This window comes from Scyliorhinus torazame, chromosome 13 (genome assembly GCF_047496885.1).
Source record: "Scyliorhinus torazame isolate Kashiwa2021f chromosome 13, sScyTor2.1, whole genome shotgun sequence".
Classification (NCBI taxonomy): domain Eukaryota; kingdom Metazoa; phylum Chordata; class Chondrichthyes; order Carcharhiniformes; family Scyliorhinidae; genus Scyliorhinus; species Scyliorhinus torazame.
The window spans coordinates 208,578,765-208,599,480 of record NC_092719.1 but is presented as its reverse complement, the minus strand read 5'-3'; the positions used below and the strand labels follow the sequence as shown (position 1 = coordinate 208,599,480).

Below are 20,716 nucleotides of genomic sequence, written 5' to 3'. Positions count from 1 at the left end.
ACACTCTACTTGCCCGGATGAGTGCAGCTCCAACAACACTCAAGAAGCTCAACACCATCCAGGACAAAGTGGCCCGCTTGATTGCTCCCCCTTCCACAAACATTCAAAACCTCCACCACCGATGAACAGTGGCAGCCGTGTGTACCATCTACAAGATGCACTGCAGTAACTCACCAACGTTCCTTAGCCAACACCTTCCAAACCCACGACCACTACTATCTAGAAGGACAAGAGCAGCAGATACCTGGGAACCCCACCACCTGGAGGTTCCCCTCCAAGTCACTCACCATCCTGACTTGGAAATACATTGCCGTTCCTTCACTGTTACTGGGGCAACATCCTGGAACTCCCTCCCTAACAGCACTGTGGGTCTACTGTTAGTAAACATGGACTGCAGCGGTTCAAGAAGGCAGCTCACCACCACCCTCTGAAGGGTACCCAAGAATGGGCAATAAATGCTGGCCTAACCAGCGACACCCACATCCCGTAAATGGATTTTTAAAATTAAAGGCCACTGGGTAATGATTGGAAAAAGGAGCCAGGCGGATATTCACAACTGGGATTGTGAGGTCTAACCATGTATCCAGGTGTGAGGGGATCTTTCCCTCTGAGGTAGAGATTGCACCTGGTATGTCTCCTGCTCGAAATTCCTCAGTCCCACACATTCATTCACTGAAACACAGAAATAGAATAATGATCTTTACTCACGTAAAACATTCTCCCTTCCCTCTGGTTGAAGGTGCTGCCTCCCAGGGTTGTAGCTCCAGGAATCACATTTGCCCCTCTACAGCACTGTCCATATTCCTTGCATCTGAGCCCAGGCAGTGGACCTATTTAACTACAGGCAGGCATCACAACAGAGTCCAGTTCTGCCCTCATCCGATTACTGCACAGATGCCCTTTCAAGAAGCTGTTAAAAGCAAATTACTGCGGATGCTGGAATCTGGAACCAAAACAGAAAATGCTGGACAATCTCAGCAGGTCTGACAGCATCTGTGGAGAGAGAACGGAGACGGAGCTAATGTTTCGAGTCTGGGTGACTTTTTGCCAAAGCTGGAGAGACCTGGAAATAGGATGAGATTTATACTGTTGTGTGTGTGTGTTGGGGGGGGGGGGGGGGGGGTTACATGGATCTTCCTAGTTGTCATTTGACACATTGCTTACCTTTGTTCTACCATTAACACATTCAGATCTCCTAACGTGCCACTATCAGCCCCCTTCTTAGCCTTGGCCATTTACAGTCCCTTTGTCTTTGTCTCTTTCTGTCCACGGCATCTTTGTGAATCTCCACCTATTGCTGGCCCTCTACCCAGCCCCACTACTCCACGCCACCCCCACCCCCTTCCGCCTCACTACAGTATAAATATGACCCTCTTTCCACTTCTCTCCACCTTTGACAAAGGGTGATCCAGACTCGAAACGTTCGCTCCCTTCTCTCTCCACAGCTGCTGCCAGACCCACTGAAATTGTCCAGCATTTTCTGTCCTTGTTCAAGGAGTTGTTGTTGGGTAGGAATTAAGCACATGGATACGTTTACTAATATCCAGCTCTCTGGCCCAGGGATCATCCTGATATCTCCTGTGGCTCAGTGTTAAATGTAGTGGCAATTTAGTGGTAACACTGCCAAGAAGCATCTTTGGCTAAAAGTGCGATGTAAATGCAAGATGTTGTAGGCCATTCAGCACTTTGAGGCTGCCCCACCATTGGAATCACAGAGTGGCTACAGCACAGACGGAGGCAATTGATTGATTGATTGATATTTATTATCACATGTACCGAAGTACAGTGAAAAGTATTTTTCTGCGGCCAAGGGAACGTACACTGTATGCACGTAATAGACAAAAGAATAATCAACAGAGTACCTTGACAAATGGTACATCAACAAACAGTGATTGGTTACAGTGCGGAGCAAGGGCCAAACGAGAGCAGCATAGGGCGTCGTGAATAGTGTTCGTACAGGGAACAGATCAGTCCAAGGGAGAGTCGTTGAGGAGTCTTGTAGCTGTGGGGAAGAAGCTGTTCCTCTGTCTGGATGTGCGGGTCTTCAGACTTCTGTACCTTCTGCCTGATGGAAAGGTCTGGAAGAAGGCAATGCCTGGGTGGGAGGGGTCTCTGATAATGCTGTCTGCCTTCCTGAGGCAGCGGGAGGTGTAGACAGAATCAATGTGAGGGTGGCAAGCTTGTGTGATGCGTTGGGCTGAGTTCACCATGTTCTGCAGTTACTTGCGATCTTGGGCCGAACAGTTGCCATACCAGGCTATGATGCAGCCGGATAGGATGCTCTCTATCGCACATCTGTAGAAGGTTGTGAAAGTCAATGCCGAATTTCTTTAGCTTCCGTAGGAAGTAGAGACGTTGTTGGGCTTTCTTGACTGTTGCACCAATGTGAGTGGACCAGGACAGATTGTTGGTGATGGTGACCCCCAGGAACTTAAAGCTATCGACCATCTCCACTTCGGAGCCATTGATGCAGACGGGAGTGTGTGTCGTGCTGCGCTTCCTGAAGTCGATGATCAGTTCCTTGGTCTTTCCGACATTTAGATAGAGGTTGTTTTCGGTACACCATGCAACCAAGTTTCCTATCTCTCTTCTGTAGTCTGAGTCATCGCTGTTTGAGATACGACCCACCACAGTCGTATCAACTGCAAACTTATATATTGAGTTGGAGTTAAATCTTGCCACACAGTCATGTGTGTATAGGGAGTACAGTAGAGGACTGAGCACACATCATTGCAGGGCCCGGTGTTGAGGACTATTGTGGAGGAGGTGCTGTTGCCTATCCTGACAGATTGCGGTCTGTTGGTGAGGAAGTCAAGGATCCAGCTGCACAGGGAGCGGTCAAGTCCAAGATTGCGGAGTTTGGTTATTAGTCTTGTCGGGCTAATGGTGTTTCAGGCGAAGCTGTAGTCTATGAATAGCAGTCTGACGTAGGTGTCCTTATTGTCGGAATGTTCGAGAGTTGACTGTAGGGCCAGAGAAGTAACATCTGCTGTGGACCGGTTTATAGTGATAGGCGAACTGCAATGGATCGAGACCGTCTACGAGGATGCCGGTGATCCGTCTCATGACTAGCCGCTCGAAGCATTTCATGATAACAGACATCAGGGCCACTGGTCGGTAGTCGTTGAGGCACCTACCTTGTTCTTCTTTGGTACTGGTATTATGGCGGCCTTCTTGAAGCAGGTAGGAACCTCGGAGCGGAGAAGTGAGGCGTTGAAGATATCTGTGAATACACTCGCCAGCTGGTCTGCGCAGGCTGAGTGCTCGCCCAGGGACTCCGTCAGGGCCCGTCGCCTTCCGCGGGTTTACGTTGAAGAAGGCAGCTCTTACCTCCGAGGCTGTAATAGTGGGTATAGGTGTGTCCAGGGCTGTTGGGGGCGGGTGGCACTGATGTATTGGCTGACTGCTCAAAGCGGGCATAGAACTTGTTCAGTTCATCGGGGAGGGATGCTCCAGCCCCAGAGATTCTGCCTGGCCTTGATTTGGAGCCTGTGATCTCATGTAAGCCCTGCCATAGACGTCTTGGGTTTGTGTCGTTGGCCTGGGACTCTAGCTAGATGCGGTATTGTCTTTTGGCGTCCCTGATGGCTTTCCTTACGTCGTACCTGGATTTCCTCTATCAGTCGTCAGTCTTGAATGCATCCATCTGGCACTTTAGTCGGGAGTAGACCTTTTGGTTGGGCCAGGGTTTGCGATTGGGGAACACCCGTATTGTCTTCTTTGGTACACAGTCCTCGACACACTTACTGATGAAGTCTGTGACGGTGGTTGCAAACTCGTCCAGGTTAGCTGCCGCAGCCTTGAATATGGACCAGTCCACAGACTCCAAGCAATCGCGGAGAAAGTCCTCTGATGCCACGGACCAGCACTACACGGTTTTCTTGACTGGCTCAGCACGCTTGAGTTGCTGTTGGTAAGCCGGAAGTAGGAATACCGAATTGTGGTCGGATTTGCCAGAGGGCCATTTGGCCCTCGTGCCTTGTGCTCGCTCTCGAAGGGGTAATTCACGTCATGCCACTGCCTGGCTTTTCCCCCCGTGACCCTGCACATTCTTCCTTTACAGGTAATGATTCCCCCTTGAATGCTGCGATTGAATCTGCCTCCAGCACACTCTCAGGCTGTCTTTTCCAGATCCTAATCACTCGTGTGTGACGAAGCTTTTCCTCGTGTCGTCGTTGCTTTCTTTTGCCAATTACGTTAAACCTGTTCCCTCTGGTTCCCCGATCCTCCCACCAATGTGAACACCCGATCTACTCTGTCCAGGCCCATTCGGTCAGATAATGGCGGAGATTGACTCCATGGGTCCGCTCCTCTAAACGCCCTCACCCAAACCTTCAGCTCCCAAACCCCCTCATATTTCTGACGTGGCAGAGGTTTTGCCGTGGATCTTTGATGAGTTAAACCACGAGGGGTTAATTCTTTCCTTCGCTCAGTGACAGTTCCTCGTCGCCGCTGCTGCTGTTTCCCCCCTCCCGCAGAGAGGGAATGAGAAAAGATTACACACGCACACAGCAGCGACAGAAAGTGGACCAGTCCGGGGCGGGTGAAGGAGTGCAGTTGTTAAACACACAGCAGCTGGGGTGAGGCGGTGAGCTCAGCAGGATTTTCTCACACGTTTAGGGTTTCAACGCCGGGGTTTATCTGCTCTCAGAGCTTTGGGTGACGCAGTTCCCCCCTCCCCCCCCCCACCGCCCTCCCCCCCCCCCCCCTCCCCTCACTCCACCCTAGAGGGGTCACAGGGACCGGGGTTGAAACTGCAATGGCCTGTCGGCAACTCTGCGTTAACATGGTCCCTCTGATTGCCTCCCTCCGGAGATTCAGGATTTGAGAGGGAATTAATGGATTTGAGAAGAAGGATCCACTCAGCTTTCCCAATACTGGGAATTTCGCAGGAGAGCCAGGATGGCAAGTGCACAGAAGAAATAGTGCTTAAGGATATTGTGGAATTCCACAGCGCAAAAGCAGGCCATTCGGCCCATCCTGCATGTGGCAGCCCTTTGAAAGATAGACCCAATAATAATAATAATCCTTATTACTGTCACAAGTAGGCTTACATTAACACTGCAATGAAGTAATTAGCCCCGCTGCTCCCCTTGTTCTCAGTCCATCGTCCTGCAGATATCGCTTCTCTTTCCACCTGCCCGTGGCATTTTGTGCGGTAGCTGAGGCAGCCCGCCATTGGCCAGTTGCGGAATCTTCTGGTTCCGGCGCTGTTATTTCCCGTTTTTTGCACCCTTCGCCTCCAAGGAACCCATGGCGGGGGGGCTTGCCATCGTAGGGACCGAAAAGTCTTGTCAGCGGGTCCGGAAGGTCGCGCCGACGGGAATGGCTGTAAAGTCCCATAAGACCATAAGACCATAAGACATAGGAGCGGAAGTAAGGCCATTCGGCCCATCGAGTCCACTCCACCATTCAATCATGGCTGATTTCAACTCAATTTACCCGCGCTCTCTCCATAGCCCTTAATTCCTTGAGAAATCATCCATGGAACCAGGAAAGAAAATGACACCTATTCCTTTCTGTGTGATCATCCCCACTTGTGCACTATGCCCCTTAAGTCTTTTTTAAATTTCTCTCCTCAAATCCATCTAATTGTGGCTTCAGCCCATTTCAAATGTCCATTTTGAATTCCACAACCTTATGGAGGTTAAAAATGCCACCTGACCTCCCTTTGCGCCCCTGAATCTGAAACTAGTGGCTGCCCCTTTGGGATCTGCAGGGGAGCTGTGAACCATTTCTTTTCTCAGCTGTCGCGCATATTTGAGATGCAAAACAAATGAATATCTCTCCCGCTATCAATAGCACAGCTTGTCCGGATCTCAAGTATCCACTGCTACACAGTGGTGGGCGTCCTAATTGCAGAGAGAGTACGTGAACAGAGGCCTCTGCCATCAGGCTGCCCATCTGTCTGTTCTCCCGGGCATACATGCTACTGAGTTGGATGGTCTTGTCCTGGTTCAGGGCAGAGGTGCTTCAAGATAATCTTCCCATAGCCTAAAGAGAGGAGCGGGAGACAGGGAGGTGAAATCAGTCACTGCTCAATATTCATTGAAAAGTGGGGGGTGTCAGCTTTGGACACAATTGGGCACAGTTATCATTCCCTCACATCCACGTGGCCTGCTAACATTCGGTCTGCAATTGTCCCCTTTGCCAGAACTATAGTTTACTTGGTCTGTTTTCCCACATTCCTCCATTTTGAGTCATTTGGATGGACTTTGCGGAAGTGGGTAGTGGCCAGCTCAGGATTTGGGGCTTCGACTTAGGAAAAAATGGGACTAAAGGGGAAATCTTGCCATCCAGTTAGGGCTGGGGGTGGGTGTGGGGGTTGGGGGTGGGGGGGGGGGAGCGTTTAGACTCGAACCTCAAAATCCCTCATTTGCCTGCGATTGTAATGTCCACGCCCTCCCTCGGGCAGATGCGCAACGGCGACACTTCAAGAGACGAATAAAGCCTTGCATTTATATGGCGCCTTTTACAACTTCAGGATGACCCAAGGTTCTTTGCAGCCGGGGCGGTCACAGTCTCTGTGGAAATGCAGGGCATGTGGTGGTTAATTCACACCCAGCAAGGGGCCACACACAACTTGGACACAAATGACAGGATATCCTGCTTTTCTCTCAGTTGTGTTTTGAGGGATAAATGTTTTTGTTTTTTAAAATAAATTTAGACTACCCAACTCATTTTTTTCCAATTAAGGGGCAATTTAGCCTGGCCAATCCACCTACCCTGCACATCTTTGGGTTGTGGGGGCGAAACCCACGCAAACACGGGGGAATGTGCAAACTCCACACGGACAGTGACCCAGAGCCGGGATCGAACCTGGGACCTCGGCGTCGTGAGGTTACAGTGCTAACCACTGTGCCACCGTGCTGCCCTCTTGAGGGATAAATGTTTAACAAGACATCCAAGCCAATAATTGGATTAGTGCCACTGGGTTTTATTTACGTTCACAACATGGAGACCGGGCAGTGATGGGAGTGCGGGACAAACCTTTCATGAAAGTGGCAAAACAATTCCATGAATTGGCAATTGATAAGATTCCTGATGCCTCTTTTCCTGAAGGGCAATTAGGAGTGGGTAATAAATGCTGGCCTAACCAGCGACTCCCACATCCCGTAAATGAATCTAAAAAACCCACAGGATCGCAGAGTGGTTACAGCACAGAGGGAGGCTCTTCGGTCCATCATACCCATACTGATTGTCTGGTAAAGAGTTACTCAGCTCGCCCCTCGCCCCTGCCTTCTCCCTGATTTGTTATGTTCTCGGTGTAACATAAGCGGCTTCCTTGTGGTGCACTTAACAAAGGAAGGTTCAGACGTGGAGATAACTTCAACACGTTTATTAAACTATTTACACTTCTATTACTCAGGTTCGACACTACTGCTAATCCTACTATAGCTACCCAGACTGACTAACCAGTTGCTGCAATCCACGGGGTGGGTGTAATATTAAATCAACCCTGTGTCTCTACTCACTGACTGTCTCCACTGGAAAGAGGCAGATCATGTGTGTGGTGTCCTTTATATATGGGTTGGTGTAATGTGGTCGTGTCACCTCCTTGTGTATCGTGAATGTCCATTGGTCGTATCCCATCCAACCGATCTATTGGTTGAGTCCAGGTTCAGCTTGTACCACGAGAAAGACCCAAATACCCGCAGTAGCTCCAATATTCCTCCTATCGTCGAACTTGGTTCCGACACATTCAGCAGCAAGTCGTCGGCATATAAGGACACCCTATGCTCTATCCCCCTCCGCACTATTCCTTTCCATGCTCCCGAACGTCTCAATGCGATGGCCAACGGCTCAATCGCAAGTGCAAACAGCAGGGGGGACATAGGACATCCCTGTCTCGTCCCACGGTGGAGAGAAAAGTATCTCGAACTGATATTATTTGTGCGGACACTCGCCTTCGGCTCCTTATATAATAGCTTTACCCAGTTCACAAATCTTGGTCCAATCCCAAACCGCTCCAGCACTGCCATCAGATACCCCCATTCTACCCGATCAAACGCCTTCTCGGCGTCCAATGCCACAACCACCTCTGTTTCCTTCCCTTCCGCCGGTGCCATAACGATGTTCAAAACCCTCCTAATGTTCGAAAACAGCTGCCTCCCTTTCACGAACCCCGTCTGATCCTCCCCTATCACCTTCGGGAGGCACTCCTCCAGCCTACCCGCCAGTACCTTCGCCAACACTTTTGCGTCCGCATTCAGAAGTTATATGGGCCAATACGACCCACACTCCGTCGGATCCTTATCTTTTTTTAGTAACAGGGAAATCGATGCCTGCCCCAAGGTTTGCGGCAACACCCCCTTCCCTATTGCCTCTTCAAACATCCCCACCATCAGGGGTGCCAACCTATCCATGAATTTTTTATAATATTCCACCGGAAACCCATCCGGCCCTGCCACCTTCCCCGACTGCATCCTCCCAATCGCATCCTTTATCTCCTGCTCCACTATTGCTCCTTCTAATGTAGCCCTGTCCCCCTCCCCTAGCCTCGGGTACTCCAACCCATCTAGAAATTCCTGCATCTCACGGTCCCCCCGGGTGGCTCTGACTTTTACTACCTCTCATAAAACTCAAAAACCTTGTTAATCAGCACTGGAGCCACCACCAACTCCCCTGCCCTATCCCCCACCTGAAGAATTTCCCTTGCCGCTGCCTCCGTCCGGAGCTGACCTGCTAACATTTCCATGTTCAAAACTGCACCCCTTGCTCGTCTCAGTTGGCGCACCGTCTTCCTGGCGGACAGTCGGTCGAAGCTCGCCTGTAGTTCCTTCCTCTTTTCCAGTTTCGCTGGGTCCCCATCTTCTGCATACTTCCTATCTACCTCCAACATCTCATCTATTACCCGCTGCCACTCCAACCTCTCCTCTTTGTCCACCCTGGCCTTAAACAAAATTACCTCACCACTCACCACCGCCTTTAGAGCCTCCCAGACGACTGCCTTTGACACCTCACCCGTACAATTGAAACCTACATATTCCTTAATTACCTTTTCAATTTTCTCACAGAACACTTGGTTCCCCAAAAGCCCCACATCCAGTTTCCACCCCGGTCTCTGCGCTACCCCCTTCTCCAGCACCATATCCACCCAATGTGGAGCGTGATCTGACACTGCAATTGCAGAGTATTCCGACCCCTTGACTCCAGCCAGCAAAGCCTTTCCCACCACAAAAAAGTCGATCCGCGAGTATACCTTATGGACCGCTGAGAAAAACGAATACTCTCGTTCCCTTGGGTGCAGGAACCTCCAAGGGTCCACCCCTGCCATTTCCACCATTAGCCCAGCCAGCGCCTTCGCCCCCCCCTGATGGGACCAGCGAGCGCGGCCGTGATCTGTCCAACCTTGGCTTCTGCACCAAGTTCCAGTTCCCCCCCACAATCAGCTCATGCGTGTCCAAGTCGGGAATGGCCCCAAACACATTCCTCGCGAATCCCACATCGTCCCAATTGGGACCGTATACACTTAACAGAGCCACTAATCTCCCCTCCAGCGCCCCTGCCACAATCACATATCTACCCCCCTGATCTGCCACCACCTTCTCCATCTGGAAGCGTACACTTTTGCTGACCAACACCGCTACCCCTCGAGCCCTTCCATCAAATCCGGAGTGAAACACTTGGCTAACCCAGCCCTTTTTAATTCTCACCTGGTCCTTCACCCTCAAGTGAGTCTCCTGCAGCATTGCTACATCGGCTTTCAAAATTTTAAGTTGCGCAAGCACCTTGACCTCTTGACCGGACCTCCTAGCCCTCTCACGGTCCACGTGACTATCCTTACCGGGGGTCTCTCATGTGACTATCCTTACTGGGGGTCTCTATCGAGACCTGTTCTACCAGGCTCCGCTGGCCGCAGCCCCTCCCCCCCACCTCACTCGCGTTCACTGGACAGCTTAAACCAGCCAATGTGGAGGCCCCCGTCCGGGTCTCCTTCCCCCCTGCCCGGTCCCAGGGAAACAAAGCCATCCCCTTTAACACACAACCCCAACATACACACCCAAGCCCCAAAGAACCATCATTGCAAATGAAAGTCCCAACTCTTCCCTTGTCCAATTATACAGCGTCAACTGATTTAGTACATACACCAACACGCAGTGAAAAAATAAAGTTACATGGTATAAGGTGTTAGTGAGGCCACACCTGGAGTATTGTGTTCAGTTTTGGTCTCCTTACTTGAGAAAGGACGTACTGGCACTGGAGGGTGTGCAGAGGAGATTCACTAGGTTAATCCCAGAGCTGAAGGTGTTGGATTACGAGGAGAGGTTGAGTAGACTGGGACTGTACTCGTTGGAATTTAGAAGGATAAGGGGGGATCTTATAGAAACATATAAGATTATGAAGGGAATAGATAGGATAGATGCGGGCAGGTTGTTTCCACTGGCGGGTGAAAGCAGAACTAGGGGCATAGCCTCAAAATAAAGGGAAGTAGATTTAGGACTGAGTTTAGGAGGAACTTCTTCACCCAAAGGGTTGTGAATCTATGGAATTCCTTGCCCAGTGAAGCAGTAGAGGCTCCTTCATTAAATGTTTTTAAGATAAAGATAGATCGTTTTTTGAAGAATAAAGGGATTAATTGTTATGGTGTTCGGGCCGGAAAGTGGAGCTGAGTCCACAAAAGATCAGCCATGATCTCATTGAATGGTGGAGCAGGCTCGAGGGGCCAGATGGCCTACTCCTGCGCCTAGTTCTTATGTTCTTATGAGGCTACATCGGTACAAGACCAGCTCTCAGTCCCATTTCTCAATTCTGCCACAGTCCTTCTGCCTTCGCAAACTCCTCTGTCGCTTCCGCCGTCCCAAAATAAAGGTCCTTGGATTTGTAGATCACCCTCAACTTAGCTGGGTATACTATGCCGCACCGTACCTTACTGATGTACAGCACCTTCTTCACCTGGCTGAAGGCAGCCCGCCTCCTCACCAACTCCACCGTAAAGTCCTGGTATACACGTATACCAGCTCCAGCCCACTGCACCACCCGCTTCTGCTTTGCCCAGCTCAGGACCTTCTCCTCCATGCTGTACCTACGGAAACACACAGTTACTACTCTTGGCGGCTCACTCGCCTTTGGTATAGGCCTCCACGACCGATGAGCCCGATCCAGTTCATATCGGGAGGGATCGTTCCCCTCCCCCAATAGCTTCGCCAACATCGTGGCAAAACACTCCGTCGGCTTCGGGCCTTCCACCCCTTCGGGCAGACCCACGATCCTCAGATTCTGTCGCCTGGATCTGTTTTCCAGGTCTTCCATTTTGGCTTGCAGGCCATTGCTGGTCTCTATCACCTTCCGCAGCTCCTTCCCCATCGAGGTGAGTTGATCACTGTGCTGCGATAATGTCTCTTCCACTTCCTTCAGTGTCACACCTTTCTCCCGCACCTCCGCCGCTGCGCTCGATACCGCCGCCCTCACCGGGGCAATCGCCTCCTCCACCAGCACTTTCAATACCGCCCCCATCTCCTTCTTCATCGCTTCCATGTGCTTTGTGAACTGTTTTTCAAGTTCCACGGCCGTCACCTTGGTCATTCCTTCTGCCGTGAGCAATGCGGCCTTCCCCGGCGCCCCAGCCTCCACTTTCCTTGTACCTTTCCTCCCGCGCTGATTTTTCCACTCACCGGTGGACTTTCACCTGCCCACTTTTTCACGGCCGTTTTTTTCGCAGACTTGGACATTTCTCCTCCCTGTGCCTTCCTACAACTTTTTCAGCCTCCGTTGCCCCTGGGACCGGGCATTAAAACCCTGAAAATTCTATTCCCGAGCGGGAGCCGTCCAACATGCGGCTGCCTCCCGCCCGCCGCCACCGGAGGTCCGTCAAGATGCCTTTTGAACGCCGTTAATGTATCTGCTTCCAGGACCTCCCCTGGCAACGCGTTCCAGGCACTCACCATCCTCTGCATAAAAAACCTGCCTCGCACATTTCCTCTAAACTTTGCCTCACGGACCTTAAACCTATGCCCCCTGGTGACTGACCCCTCCACCCTGGGAAAGAGTGCCTGCCCATCCACTCTATCCATGCCCCTCATAATCTTGTAGACCTCTATCAGGTCACCCCTCAACCTCCGTCATTCTACTAATGAAAACAGTCCGAGTCTATTCTAGAGGTTAAGGTCAGTGCTCAGTGAAAGCAAAACTTCAGAACAAGTGGTAGATGGCCCAGTGGGGGAGGGGGAGGAATAAGTGTGCTTAGTTTGGCTAGGCACTGTGTTGGTACGGTGGGCGGGCCTGTCTTTTCCCACACTCCGGTTGTCCGCGCAACCCTTGATCTGACCCAACGCAGCCCAAAGAACCCGATCCAAAAGCCAGTAAGATCTGAAATCTGGCACAGACTCACTCCCAAGCTGCAGGTTTTCAGACACTCTACCAGTATCATGACCAAGGTCCAAATGTTTCAGGAAATATCTTAAAGGAGGAATAAGAGTTAGCGAGGCAGAGAGATTCAGAGAGGAAATTCCACCATTTATGCGTGGCAATTACAGTGCTCAGGCAGAGAGTTAGAGAGGTAATTACAGCACCCAGGGCTCAGGCAGAGAGTTAGAGAGGCAATTACAGCACCCAGGGCCCCGGTAGAGAGTTAGAGAGGCAATTAGAGCACCCAGGGCCCAGGCAGAGAGTTAGAGAGGTAATTACAGCACCCAGGGCCCAGGCAGAGAGTTAGAGAGGAAATTACAGCACCCAGGGCCCAGGCAGAGAGGTACTTACAGCACCCAGGGCCCAGACAGAGAGTTAGAGAGGCAATTACAGCACCCAGGGCCCAGGTAGAGAGTTAGAGAGGCAATTACAGCACCCAGGGCCCAGGCAGAGAGTTAGATAGGTAATTACAGCACCCAGGGCCCAGGCAGAGAGTTAGAGAGGTAATTACAGCACCCAGGGCCCAGGCAGAGAGTTAGAGAGGCAATTACAGCACCCAGGGCCCAGGTAGAGAGTTAGAGAGGCAATTAGAGCACCCAGGGCCCAGGCAGAGAGTTAGAGAGGTAATTACAGCACCCAGGGCCCAGGCAGAGAGTTAGAGAGGAAATTACAGCACCCAGGGCCCAGGCAGAGAGGTACTTACAACACCCAGGGCCCAGACAGAGAGTTAGAGAGGCAATTACAGCACCCAGGGCCCAGGTAGAGAGTTAGAGAGGCAATTACAGCACCCAGGGCCCAGGCAGAGAGTTAGAGAGGTAATTACAGCACCCAGGGCCCAGGCAGAGAGTTAGAGAGGCAGTTACAGCACCCAGGGCCCAGGTAGAGAGTTAGAGAGGCAATTACAGCACCCAGGGCCCAGGCAGAGAGTTAGAGAGGTAATTACAGCACCCAGGGCCCAGGCAGAGAGTCAGAGAGGTAATTACAGCACCCAGGGCCCAGGCAGAGAGTCAGAGAGGTAATTACAGCACCCAGGGCCCAGACAGAGAGTCAGAGAGGTAATTACAGCACCCAGGTCCCAGGCAGAGAGGTAGAGAGGTAATTACAGCACCCAGGGCCCAGACAGAGAGTTAGAGAGGCAATTACAGCACCCAGGGCCCAGAAAGAGAGTTAGAGAGGTAATTACAGCACCCAGGGCCCAGGTAGAGAGTTAGAGAGGTAATTACAGCACCCAGGGCCCAGGCAGAGAGTCAGAGAGGTAATTACAGCACCCAGGGCCCAGGCAGAGAGTCAGAGAGGTAATTACAGCACCCAGGGCCCAGGCAGAGAGTCAGAGAGGTAATTACAGCACCCAGGGCCCAGGCAGAGAGTCAGAGAGGTAATTACAGCAACCAGGGCCCAAGCAGAGAGGTTGAGAGCTAATTACAGCACCCAGGGCCCAGGCAGAGAGGTTGTGAGAGGCAGTTACAGCACCCAGGGCCCAGGTAGAGAGTTAGAGAGGCAATTACAGCACCCAGGGCCCAGGCAGAGAGTTAGAGAGGTAATTACAGCACCCAGGGCCCAGGCAGAGAGTCAGAGAGGTAATTACAGCACCCAGGGCCCAGGCAGAGAGTCAGAGAGGTAATTACAGCACCCAGGGCCCAGACAGAGAGTCAGAGAGGTAATTACAGCACCCAGGTCCCAGGCAGAGAGGTAGAGAGGTAATTACAGCACCCAGGGCCCAGACAGAGAGTTAGAGAGGCAATTACAGCACCCAGGGCCCAGAAAGAGAGTTAGAGAGGTAATTACAGCACCCAGGGCCCAGGTAGAGAGTTAGAGAGGTAATTACAGCACCCAGGGCCCAGGCAGAGAGTCAGAGAGGTAATTACAGCACCCAGGGCCCAGGCAGAGAGTCAGAGAGGTAATTACAGCACCCAGGGCCCAGGCAGAGAGTCAGAGAGGTAATTACAGCACCCAGGGCCCAGGCAGAGAGTCAGAGAGGTAATTACAGCAACCAGGGCCCAAGCAGAGAGGTTGAGAGCTAATTACAGCACCCAGGGCCCAGGCAGAGAGGTTGAGAGAGGTAATTACAGCACCCAGGGCCCAGGCAGAGAGGTTGAGAGGTAATTACAGCACCCAGGGCCCAGGCAGAGAGAGGTAATTACAGCACCCAGGGCCCAGGCAGAGAGGTTGAGAGAGGCAGTTCCATAGCTTACTGCCCATGCAGCCAAAGACAAGGCCACCACTGGCGGAGTGATTAAAAACAGGGATGCTCAAGAACAGTGTGTCACATTGTGTGGATATTGTGAAGCACATAAAGGGTTAATGTAATGTTACTACTCTAGTCACTAGATGGTGCTATAGAGCAGCCATATAAATATCACATGCCTCTTTGACATCTGGGAGATAGATGGAGCCAGGAGAGCGTGGAAGAGAGCAAGACAGAGTAGATGTGAGATAGTTGAACTAATAGTGTAGTTAGTAGTGTAGATGTGTCGTGTAATCTTTACTTAACTGATTCCTTAGTAATATGTTCGAATCTAATTCAGTGTAGTGCAATAATTAGCTGTGTTTATTAAACACAGCTTGCTGTTCTTTGTTAGCACTGCAACCTTCACCATCCTGAAAGAACTTAAATAAAGAACACAACAGAGCGCAGTTAGTGTGGAGGATTGCCGGCCTGGAGAAGATTACAGAGATGGGGAGGGGTACGGCCATGGGGGCGGGGTGGGGGGATTTTACTGTGAGCCAAGTCATATTTGAGAACCAGTCCCAAAAAGGCGATTTGTGCATTTTGGATGGTCAGACTGGGGGCAGCCAATCAGCAGGAAAGGGCTTGGCTTCCTGATCGTGTGAGCCGCGGAATGTTTGCTCTGGCTGGCTGAGTTCTCACCTCTCTCTCTAACCGTGTGTTTCAGGTATCGCTGCGAGTGGTGTGATGACCGGCTGGACGCCTCGCCACAATGATACTGCCGGGATTGTGGCTCACTGTCTCTCAAGCTGAGCTGCACAAAGGGGCGATGGGCCAGAGCAACTCCAGAGGATGTCGCTGCTAATATTCGACGGCAGCTACAACACATCCAACATGGCGGCCTCCTTCCTCGGCTTGACACCCGAAGCAGTGCATGACAATGTAACAGACAAGGTGACTTTTCAGATGGTAACCATGGTGACGAATGGCACCAGTGGCACTGCCATTCCACCACCTAATGCAGAAACCGGAAGGTCAAGTATGGGCCTGGTGCTACTACCAGTTGGAATTATCACTATTCTAGCTTTAACTGTGGCTATGGTAAGTCAGTTTGTTTATCTTGCCCCATTTCAACCTTGGGTGATCACTTCAACAGGACGAAAAGTGCAGAACCAGGGGAAAAAACAGGGAATGTGACGAAAGAGGCGGCTGGATATAGCACTTGGGGAGAATGGGATCAAAGGCTATGGGGAGAAAGCAGGATTAGGCTATTGAGTTGGATGATCAGCCATGATCGTGATGAATGGCGGAGCAGGCTCGAAGGGCCAAAAGGCCTCCTCCTGCTCCCATCTTCTATGGATCTGTGTATCTATGAAAGGCTAGCATAGGAACAATGGGCCGAAAGGTTTCCTTCAGTGCTATCTAATTCTTCATCTTCTTTCTTCTTTTATTTTGCCCCCACCCACCCATCCCCCCCCCCGCCCCTCCCCCCCCCCGCTTCCCGCTTCCATACGCCAAGTGTCATTGCCCAGTTGAGTGGTTCTCTTGATGCTCCACATGAGTCAGTCATAGGCAGGTATGTGAGACCATGTCCGTTCCATGGGGCCCTTTCCAGGCAGGTGGTGTCGAGCATTTTTTAATGAATGTCCCCAGAGCTCTGCCTAACGCTTTTAACTCATCGTGCAAGCTGAAATCTTACGAAGCTGCTCCACGACATGTGGGGTAATGCACCCACAGTTACTACAATCGGCCATTCTCAAAAAGAATTCTCAAATAATGAGATTGGAGCACAGAGTAAAACCACAAAATGTGCTGATGATACCAAGCCAGGAGGCGCGGCAAAGATTGAGGATGGTACTGATCGACAGCAACACGGCAAAGACTGACATTCTAGCAGAATGGGCGGGTAAGTGACGGATGGAAATTAATACTGAGAAATGTGAGATGGTGGCTGGAATTTTCTGGCCGTCTGTTCCTGCCGGCAGTGCACCCCCAGTTTCCGGGTGGCGGGGGGTGGCTTCAATGGGAAATTGACAAGCCGCGGGAAGACAGAATCCCATTGCCAACGAATGGCGCGTTACCGAGAAACACACGGCTGGGGAACTGGAGGTCCTGCACGATGTATTTCTCCAAAAGGGATAGAGAGAGGCAATGGAGAGTTAAAAGTGTGGGTGGGATTCTCCGTTTGAAAGAGAAAAGTGAGTACTCGTCAATAATGTTGAGGAAGTACACGTTACGGTCAGTGGAGGGGAAGGGCCCCTTGAAGTCGATGCTAAGGGGCGGGAAGCCTTTACCAGTTGTGGTAGTAGAGGTATTACGGTACGTGGTATGCTGGAGCACCATTGGTGGAAACTTTATGCTTTCTATTGGTTAAGATGTATGGTAGCTCCGCCCTGCTAGGCGGGGTATAAGAGCCCCTGCCGCCTCAGCAGCCGGCATTCTGTACCTGAGCTGCTGGGGGAAACATCTAGCTTATTAAAGTCTTCAGTTGGACTACAACCTCGCTTTAGTGGTCATTGATCGTGCATCACAGGTGCACCCTGTCTGGCCAATAGAAGTGCGGTTTGCACTCCGCGCAGACCTGGCAGTCCCTGGTCATGGTCCTGACCTCCTCGATGGAGTAAGGCAGGTTGTGGGCCTTGACAAAATGAAAACAACGGGTGACCCCCGGGTGAAAGAGGTCATTGTGGAGGGCCCGAAGTCGGTCCACTTGTGCACTGGCACATGTACCGCGGGATAGGGCATCTGGCGGCTCATTGAGCTTCCCAGGTCGATACAAGATATCGTAATTGTAGGTGGAGAGCTCGATCCTCCACCTCAGGATCTTGTCATTCTTGATCTTGCCCCGCTGTGTGTTATTAAATATGAAGGCAACCGACCGTTGTCAGTGAGGAGAGTGAATCTCCTGCCGGCCAGGTGATGCCTCCAATGTCACACAGCTTCCACAATGGCTTGGGCCTCCTTTTCGACGGAGGAGTGTCGAATTTCAGAGGCCTGGAGGGTACGGGAGGGTAAAGCCACGGGCCTGCCCGCCTAGTTAAGGATAGTGGCCAGAGCAAAGTCCGACGCATCGCTCTCCACCTGGAACGGGATGGACTCGTCCACAGCGTGCATCGCGGCTTTGGCAATATCTGCCTTGATGCGGTTGAAGGCCAGGCGAGCCTCAGCCGTCAGGGGAAAAATGGTACATTTATTGAGTGGACGGGCCTTGTCCGCATAATTGGGGACCCACTGGGCATAATAGGAGAAGAACCCCAGGCATCTCTTCAAGGCCTTGGGGCAGTGGGGGAGGGGAAGTTCCAGGAGGGGGCACATGCGGTCGGGGTAGGGCCCTAGGACCCCGTTTTCCACCACGTAGCCAAGGATGGCTAAGCGGGTTGTGCGGAAAATGCATTTCTCCTTATATGTGAGATTAAGGAGCTTAGCTGTGTGGAGGAAATGTCGGAGGTAAGCGTCATGGTCCTGCTGGTCATGGCCGCAGATGGTGACGTTATCCAGACACGGGAACGTGGCCCGCAGTCCGTACTGGTCAACCATTCGGTCCATCACTCGTTGGAAGACCGAGACCCCGTTGGTGACGCCGAAGGGAATCCTGAGGAAGTGGTAGAGGCGGCCATCTGCCTTGAAGGCAGTGTATTGGCGGTCCTCCGGGCGGATAGGGAGCTGGTGGTACGCGGACTTCAAGTCAACAGTGGAGAAGACTCGATACTGCGCAATCTGATTGACCATGTCAGATATGCGGGGAATGGGGTACGCATCGAGCTGCGTGTACCGATTGTTTGACTGTAGTTGATGACCATTCGGTGCTTCTCCCCAGTCTTGACGACCACCACTTGGGCTCTCCAGGGGCTGTTACTAGCCTCTATGATCCCTTCCCACAGGAGTCGCTGGACCTCCGACCTGATAAAGGCCTTGTCCCGGGCACTGAATCGTCTGCTTCTAGTGATGACGGGCTTACAGTCCAGGGTGACGTTAACGAAGAGCGAAGGTGGAGCAACGTTAAGGGTCGCGAGGCTACAGACAGTGAGGGGGGGCAGGGGTCCACCGAACTTCAAGGTAAGGCTTCGGAGGTGGCACTGAAAATCAAGACCCAGTAATAGGGCAGCGCATAGATGGGGGAGGACGTAGAGCTTGAAATTAGCGTACTCTAGGCCCTGTACCGAAAGGGTTGCAATACAGTACCCCCGGATCTCCACGAATGTGATCCGGAAGCCAGCGAGATTTTCTGGGTCGCGGGTAAAATTGGGAGGGAGCAGCGCCGTACCGTATCTGGGTGGATGAAGCTGTAGGTGCTCCCGGAGTCGAAGAGGCAGGTTGTCTCGTGCCCGTTGATCCGGACAGCCATCATGGATTTAGTGAGGTGATGAAGTCGAGACTGGTCGAGGGTGATGGAGGCAAGCTTCGGAAGGTGGGTGGGCTGGTTGAGAGTAGCGGAGGCCAGCGTACGGCTGGGTGAGCAGGGGTTCCGGGAGGCAGCGGGATGATTCCAAGATGGCGGTCCCCACTGGTCGCACATGGCAGGTGGCGTCGAAGACGGCGGCCCCCACGGGTCGCACGTGGTGGGTGGCGTCGAAGATGGCGGGTCGCATGTGGCGGATGACGTGGTAGATGGGGGCAGTCCCAACGGGCAACACGCATTGCTGCTGCTGCTGGGTATGGAAACTTTAGGAACAGGTCGGGCCTGGCAGACTTTGGCGAAGTGGCCCTTCTTTCCGCACCCGTTGCAGATCGCGCTCCGTGCTGTTGGCTGGGGTGCTTACCCTGGCCACAGAAGTAGCATCTCGGGCCTCCGGAGTTGGCGGATTGATGCGCGGCACAGGCTTGCGATGCACCTAGGTCGGGTGATGGCGGCGCCCATGACGTCCACGAGGGCGCCGCGTGGTCGGAGGTGAAGGCATCCATGTTATGGAAGGCCACTTCCAGTGAATTCGAGAGCTGCACTGTCTCTTGGAGGCCGAATGTACCCCGTTCTAGCAGGTGCTGGCGGATGTAGTTAGATTTTATGCCAGCGACATAGGCGTCCCTGATCAGCAGCTCCGTGTGCTGAACAGCCGATACCGCCTGACAACTACAGTTTAGGTCGAGTACCCGCAAGGCACGCAGGAATTTGGCTTGCGATTCTCCAGGGCGTTGACGCCTCGTGGCAAGGAGATGCCTAGCATACACCTCATTTACTGCCTTTACATACTGCCCCTTCAGCAGCGGTTCCGCCTCCGCGTACGAGGCAGCGTCCCTGATAAGAGGAAAACCTGCGGGCTTAACCGGGCGTTGAGGACTCGAAGCTTGTGGATGTCGGCGATGGCGTCGGCGGCTGATTCGAGGTAAGCTTCGAAGCAGCTTAGCCAGTGCTCGAATGTTGCAGTGGCGTCGGCTGCTTGAGGGTCCAGTTCCAGGCGATCAAGCTTGAGTGACGCATCCATCTTAAGCGTTTAGCATATTAAATTGATGTGCCATCAATTATAACAAAGAATAGTTGTGGAACAAAATTGTGGCTTTAATAAGCTAAACGAGAACCTGCTGGCAACTGATCCCGAGCTGGGGCAGGGCCAGGGGTCGGCCACCTTTATACAGAGCCTGAGGGGAGGAGCCACAGGCGGAGCCAGCAAAGACAACAAACAATATATACAATACAGTAACAGTGGTTTACCACACACGTGCCCTGATGCGACACCTCCTTTGCTCCTCCCCGCTGGCCTGTTGGACAGCCGGCTCTCCACCCTCACTGGCTGCTCCTCTGGGGCAGGCTCCTGTTGTGCGGGGTCCTCTCCGAGCAGCGCCCATGTCTCCAGTCGCAGTGCATCCACGAGGGCTGCTGCGGCCAGGCAGAATGCAAGTATTCCTGGCTGTACCCAAAGTCCATTCTCCAGGGGGAACAGGGCAGACATATTAGCATGGTACCCCCGTTGCCATCCAGGTCCATCAGGCTACACGGTGGCCCAGGGTGGAACTGCAGCTCCAGCCTCCGCATGTTCCGCCCCTCCCAGCCCCCCCCTGACACCATGCCTTCCTCACCTCTGGCCCCATCAGTGACTGGCCTGGGGGGGGGGGGGGGGGGGGGGGGGGGGGGGGGGGGGGGTTGGAGGAGGCCTCCAATTCCACCACCCAGCCCTGTCGGCAGGGGTACAGCGGCTGCCGCAACCCATGTCAGCAATACGCTCTCCGGCCCCTGTCGTGCTCCCTCCAGTGGAGTCTCCTGTGGGT

At 52.5% G+C, this 20,716-nt stretch overlaps 1 protein-coding gene across 3 annotated transcripts in view; it reads left to right on the top strand.

Moving 5' to 3' along the window:
* LOC140388573 (uncharacterized protein C3orf18-like) overlaps positions 1-20,716 on the top strand; it is a 136,288-nt gene that overhangs the window by 92,436 nt on the left and 23,136 nt on the right. For all 3 annotated transcript variants that reach the window (XM_072472983.1, XM_072472982.1, XM_072472984.1), the window contains exon 2: positions 15,243-15,616. In XM_072472983.1, the coding sequence (XP_072329084.1) occupies positions 15,368-15,616 (249 nt within the window). In that variant the 5' untranslated portion in view covers positions 15,243-15,367. The remainder of the gene's footprint in view (positions 1-15,242; positions 15,617-20,716) is intronic.